The sequence below is a fragment of the Octopus bimaculoides genome, chromosome 8, assembly GCF_046866305.1.
Source record: "Octopus bimaculoides isolate indiv1 chromosome 8, ASM4686630v1, whole genome shotgun sequence".
Classification (NCBI taxonomy): Eukaryota; Metazoa; Mollusca; class Cephalopoda; order Octopoda; family Octopodidae; genus Octopus; species Octopus bimaculoides.
In genome coordinates this window covers 6,193,610-6,200,591 of record NC_142935.1, presented here as the reverse complement: position 1 = coordinate 6,200,591, position 6,982 = coordinate 6,193,610, and the positions used below count along the sequence as shown (strand labels likewise).

The window sequence follows — 6,982 nt, the reverse complement described above, 5'->3', positions numbered from 1 at the left end:
GGTTTCAACTGTGGTTGACTGGTTAAATTTTGTCCTTTATATACATTCCTGTGGATAGAAATAGTAGTTGCTTGGCTATTTTTAGAAATGATGCCATATCATTTTTCAGTGTTTATTTTTAGAAATGATTTCAGCAGTACTTTTTAGAGACTTTTATTTTTTAGATATGGGGATACGACTTTTAAACCTTAAATAAAATTATCTTTTATCATTGTTTATTAAGCTTGGGTTTGAATTTATTAATAAAGTCCCTTTCTCTCAGTTTTCTCTCGATTTCATTCGGATTGTATAGTTTATGAAATGGAAATATTATAAATATTTTCCGGCCACATGTTGCTAGGTGGTTACTCAGCGGTATTTGGCAGACTTCTGGATTTTTTATTTGTTGTCGGTGCACACGTGAGCGTTCTGATAGTGCATTGCATGTCTGGTCAACATACAGTTCTTCACAATTCGGGCATTTGATGCAGTAGATTAAATTTCTGCTTTTACAGTTCATATTTGCGTTTGTGAATATTTCCCCCGCTTTTGTGTTCATATACGGGCCGGTTTGAATTAATTGTCATGTACCGCATCGGCTATCATTGCATTTAGACACAGTGAATGGTTGGTCTTTGTTGCTAAGGTCAAACCTTGCCTTTGTTAATAAGTTTTTCAAGCTTTTAGGCTGTCTTTTACTGAGAGTTATAGTTTGGTCTGTAATGATATCTCTTAATTCTTTACCTTGAGCAATGATTGGTAGGTTTGCTTTAGCGATATTGAAGATGTTCTGGTGGCATGGATTGTGCGTCACTATAAATAGTATGATTTGTTCTTGTTTTTCTCTTCTTTGTGCTGTCCTCAGTTGCTGTCTGGGTATTTTCATAGCCCGCTGAATACCATTTTCTACAAATAGTGACGGGTATTTTTGTTTGAGCAGAAATTCTTTCACTTCCATCAGGCGCTGATTCCTGATCTTCAAATCTTCTACAATGGTATAGATTCTTCTGGCTAAGCAGTATGGGATGTTACGTCTTGTATGCGGTGGATGGCACGATTTAAAATTCAGGTATTGATGTGTATCTGTGTGTTTATAATATATATCTGTAGTAATGGTAGTGTTCTTTTTAATTACCATTATATCTAGGAATGGTAATTTGGTACTGCTCATTTCCTTTGTAAATTGGGTAGATGAGTGTAGGTTGTTCAGGAGGATATTGAATTCTTCCACAGTGTTTTGAGATTTTGTCCGGATTATGAGGCAAACGTCGAGGTATCTCTTCCATGCCTTTTCAATATACTTCCTAAATTCAGTGCTGTATCTCTCCTCTATTTCCTGGTACATCCAAGACATACAACATTGATGGTGAAACTCTTGCAACTGTTATCCAGAAACTCCAGGATGGAAAAGCACCTGGAAGAGACTTGATTGTTGGATATTGGTACAAGAAGCTAACATTCTACCTACCATATCTGCATCAGCAAGCTTTCATTGGGAACAGTTGCATACGACACTGGCTAGCTCTGGCAGAGACAAAATTGACCTCCAAATGCAGAACCACCCACATGGCAAAAAACTACCGGTCAATTGCATGCCAGAACTTAATGTATAAGATATATACAGCATGTTTAAACCTCTTCCTCCAAGACCATTGTGAAACCAATAACATCATCACAGCAGAACAAGCAGCCAGGAAGAAGGAAGTTGGGGATGTGGCGAGCAACTGCTAATATTCCACACTGGTGGCTTTTAGATTGCCTTAGGACGTTCGGAGTCAATGAGAAGGTAAACAACTTTTTGAAGAAAGCAATGTGGGTATGGGAAATTGAACTAACATGCGCAAATGAAATATTAAGAAAAGTGAAAACACGCAGGGAGATATTCAAAGAAGATTCAAATTAAATATTGAGAATTCATACTACGAAGCTAGACCCAAAATAACGAAATAAAAGAAAATCAAATCCTAAAACACTTACAAAATACTGAATAGAGAGAAGATGAACCTGAACGACACAAACAAAAATAGAAATAAAATAGAAATAAAATAAATACGAAGAAAATTTAAGAAGAGTGAATTTTACTCATGACGTCATGAATATGACAAATTAATGTTGGGAATAACTAAAGAATTAAAAACAATGAATCGTTCAATGGACCAACAGGAATTACTTGCAGGGATCAAAGTCAACGAGGAAATAGCGACAAAAATAAAATCTACCGATTCGTACTTCACCAATTTAATGGCATCAATATGATCAGATGAAATATATTTACTTCAGTTACAGTATGTTAGAAAGGGAAATGAGTACTCTTACACATCTACTCATGCAACAGGAAGATCAAAACCTAAGCAAACATGGAAATCATACATATTAAAATAGCGAAAAATCTATTAATCGTTAATAAAATCAATAACGATACGACACAACTGAACTACATAGAGAGGCAAATACTAGAGAAACATAGCAGAACAGAAACAGGATATCTAAAATCAATGGACGTATGAATCAAATGATCGTCGTTGCTATATCTTCAGTATGAAGATCGGTAACGATTCTTCGCACAAAACAGCTTCGACCCCAGCCCAGAATTATTCTACCTAGAACTTGGTAAAAGTAAAATAGAATTCGATATGGTACCAACAGTAAGAATTCTTTTGAGAAGTAATGAAGGCGAAGAAACCACTACCGTCAAGAGTGTTGGAAATAATGAATAGAAGCACTTTAAAAAGTATTGGAAGTTTAAACAAGACAAGTAAAATAAACTGATGAAAAGCAGAGCGAATTAAGATTGAAATCTTCTGGTAAAACAGGAACACAGAAGGTGCCAGTAGAGATATCTAAAGTCAATACTGATAGTGCCCGAAACAACACCTGCTGACTCCCCGAGGGAAGTCAGCTGAATTTGCAACATTACCGTAAACACGACATCACTATAAACCTACGATCAGGCTTGATGGAAGAAAATGATAGAAATTAAAATAAAAGATCTTTAAAACCTTAATGAAATCAATAATGAAAGACAAAAATAAAAAAAAATAAGGAACAAACACTACAAATATGATCGAACAGGAAAAGGACTATCTCTCCCCAAATGCTCGAAACAAGGGATCCTCGATATATATATATATATATATATATATATATATATATATATATATATTTGTGATTTGTGTGTGTGTATGTGTGGTGCGAGTATGTGTGTGTAAGTGTGTGTAAGTGCGCGCGCGTGTGTATGTATATGTGTGTGTATGTATTATATCTGGGTGGAGTCATAATTATTAAAACATTTAAACACATTCACCAGTTGTTGCTTGTCTATATTTTACTTCTTTTTCTCCCAAAGAGTTGATGTTTGATTATATTCACCGCAATATTTTTTACTACAGCAATCTAATTGAAAAAAAGAAAATAAAGTGAAATGTAGACAAAGAACAACCGCTGAATGTATTTATAGGCTTTATTAATTATGATTCTCTTCCCGAATATATTGTTTTTCACACAGGGTTTCAAATCAAAATTCTTGCAAAACAAAATTACATACATACATGCATGCATACATACATACATACATACATACATACATACATACATCCCAAAGATGGAGCCTTGTGTCTTTGTTGGAAACCGGCACCCTCCTCAGTGGAAGATTTATAATAATAAAAAAATGGAAGAGACATACATATATACGAACATGCATACATACGTACATCCATACATATATGCATGCATGCATACATGCATGCATACATACATACATACATACATACTTACATACATACATACTCAAGCACACACACACACACACACACACACACACACACACACACACACACACTCACACACACACAGAGGCACACACAAGGTTGAATCAAAACTTTTTTTTTGTATTTCAAGCTATAATTAAGAAGTTTAAACAAATTACACACGAAAAGCATTAATACATCAAAATATATCCCCATCATATAACATTGACTGTTACCATTGTTGTGCCAGACGCTGAATGTCACGCTTATATAATTTGGCTGGTTTAGAGACAAAAAAATCTGCACCAGTTTTCAAACACATCCATATTGTCAAACCTCAGTCTGTGTAGGAAATGAGTCATGGCTTGGGAAAGGTGGTAATCCGATGGTACAAGGTGTAGACTGTAGGTAGGTTGAGGCAGCACATCCAACCCCATAAAGTTCCTAAAATTGTTCTTAGTCACAGCGGTTGTGTGTGCAACATCCCCTCGAAATTTCACCAAACACTCAACATGACCTATTCAAACTGCTCTTGTTTGACAACAGGTTTGAAAGTTGGCCGGAACGTAGCCACTCATTTCTTTTATTAGGATTATGAAAATAGCTCCATTTTTCATTCTCCGTTGCAATTCGATGCCAAAACCGAGTAAGTCGAGGATTTGCCAGCAGTTGTTTGCAAATGTTCACACGTCGTTGAACTTGGTCGTTGGTGATTTCATGAGGAGCTTCGCGACAGCATCTGTTCACTAGACCGAGTCTATGGAGGAGTCGATTGATGGTGCTTTGTGAAGGCCCAAGTTCTGCTGACAATGTACGAGTGCTTGCGTTTGGCTGTTGTTCAACCATTTCAATCAAGGCTTCATCTTCCACAACAGAAGATCTCCCTGAGTTTTGTCTGTCTTCGAGGCTAGTGCCACCTTTCTTGAAACACCTGAGCCAGTTTTGTACTGTACGTTTGTCTACAGCTCCTGGATCTTCCGTATCATGAATTTCTTTTGCCGCTGCCATTAAACACTCCTTTTTGCCTCAGGCTATCATTGCAATTTCTTTTACAACTCATTATCAAAGCAGTAAAAGAAAGAATAAACAATTCAGTAACGATTGAATAAGTTATATCAAATTAATGATATAACATGGAGATACAAGTTGCCAAAAGCCATCAGTGAAAATCCGAAAAATGTTTTGACTCAACCTGGTACACACACACCTACACACACACACACGCACGCACACACACACACACACACACGCACGCACGCACACACACACACACACACACGCACACACACACACACGCACGCACGCACACACACACACACACACACACCCATTTAGAAACGTATATATATCATCTAATCAAAGACTATTCACAAATATACAACGGCAAATCATACAATATGAATGTATGTCACATCAACCAATCAGATGCTGACTCTTCTCATAAATTATACACCAGTATTTATAAATAACTTCAATCCTCGACCTTCCTCTTATTGCTTATCAAATTTTTTCAGTTATGTATATGTCACTTCCTTTAATCCCAGTTAAATGCCTAAACATGTTGATTGTCAGATATCAACTCTATCTTCAGAAATTATTTCACATTTTTCAGTTTTTACACAACTTGAGATATTTTATAAATATCATAATTATCTAATTTCACATAATTTTTAATTATTTATCCAAGAAACCTTTTAAACTTCACGAAATCTATTGCCCAACATTATAAAAGAATTATAATATAACATAATTATAATTAATATAATACAATATAATAATTGTAATAAACTGCATTATTATTTATAACATTATAATAAAATTTCTTCTAAAACAGAACTGATTAGAGAAAGCTTTTTGGCAAATTATCCAAGTTTTAGTTTTTCTCTTAAAAACAAAACAAAAAAATAAAGAAAAACAAAAAGCAATATCATTTATCAGACTTCATATTGAAGGAAACTACCAAGTGCTGCTGCTGCTGCATACCACTCACTTTTAAAACGGTAATGGATCAATCGATCTAGTCTTTTTTTTTACCCCATGAAGTCGATAAATGTTGTTGAATAAATAAGATCACAGCAGCTTCGTACAAAGGGGAAAAAATCTTTGGCATTTCAAAGCCTAACATCTTAATGCTAATTGAATTTAATTGACAATTGGGAGCGGTGTTTGTCATTAGTGGGGTATTGTTTAAGGGTTGTATTCTCAAGAACATATAAAAAGCTATAATTACTGGGTCCTCAGACTTTCCGAGATGGGAAATTTCGTTAGGTTTGACTTTCTTTCTATATCTATTTTGTTTCTTAATAAAATAGAATATTTGAAATAAACTCTAGAGGTGAACTTTGTCTTTCCATCTTCGTGGTTCAGCAAAATAAGTAACCAAAAATGTGATTTGAACCAAAGGTAGCAGTAAAACAACAGCAGCACAAACGTTATATTAACTTTACGCCATTATGATTTGCTTTTTTTATATTATTTGTCCGAATAACAGATTACATTGGGAATACATAGTCTATACTTTAATATGTTCATTTCTGGCAGTGGATGTATGTCAGAGATTTAATATATTATTCAACGATTTCATAATGATCTGAAACAGCTGCTGAGCTCTGCTTGATTTGATCAATGGCGCAGAGATAAATGATCGATTGCTCAGGGAAAAACAATATTGATAGCATCGCGGCGAAGACGAATGAAAAAGAAACGGTGACCTGTTTAAAAAAAAAAAATCTTTCCATGTAGTTGTTAGACAACTCTGATGCACGTCTACTGTTGCTAATTTTGTTGTTGCTGTTGTTGTTGTTGTCGTCGTCAATATTGTTGTTGTTGTTGTCGTCGTCAATATTGTTGTTGTTGTTGTCGTCGTCAATATTGTTGTTGTTGTTGTCGTCGTCAATATTGTTGTTGTTGTTGTTATTGTTGACCCAAAGCCAACCATGATCGAGCACTTCACTGTTGAAAGCCATTGTGGCCATCCCATTTTTTTGAATGTATGCATGCACAAAAATGTGCATGCATGTATGTACGTGTCTCTGTGCATATGTGCATGTATTTATGGACGTGTGTACCTGTGTCTGTGAGTATGTATGTATATGTGAAAATAATATGTGCGTGTATATATGTATGTATATGTATTCGTATATATATATATATATATATATATATATATATATACATAAATATGTGTGTGTGTGTAAAATGCAAAACGAAACTGGAGACTTTGATCATAAATTATTCAATTGACGCAACTAAATAAT

General features: G+C 34.9%; 2 protein-coding genes across 2 annotated transcripts; both read right to left on the bottom strand.

Moving 5' to 3' along the window:
* Nucleotides 1-562: 562 nt before the first annotated feature.
* Nucleotides 563-1,150, bottom strand: LOC149134298 (uncharacterized). The gene has a single exon (XM_089356893.1). The coding sequence runs from the start codon at nucleotides 1,148-1,150 to the stop codon at nucleotides 563-565; it is 588 nt and encodes a 195-aa protein (XP_089213019.1).
* A 3,082-nt stretch (nucleotides 1,151-4,232) lies between these two features.
* On the bottom strand, nucleotides 4,233-4,733 carry LOC106878890 (histone-lysine N-methyltransferase SETMAR-like). The gene has a single exon (XM_014928235.2). It carries the CDS (start codon nucleotides 4,731-4,733, stop codon nucleotides 4,233-4,235), a length of 501 nt encoding a protein of 166 aa, XP_014783721.1.
* Nucleotides 4,734-6,982: the final 2,249 nt, after the last annotated feature.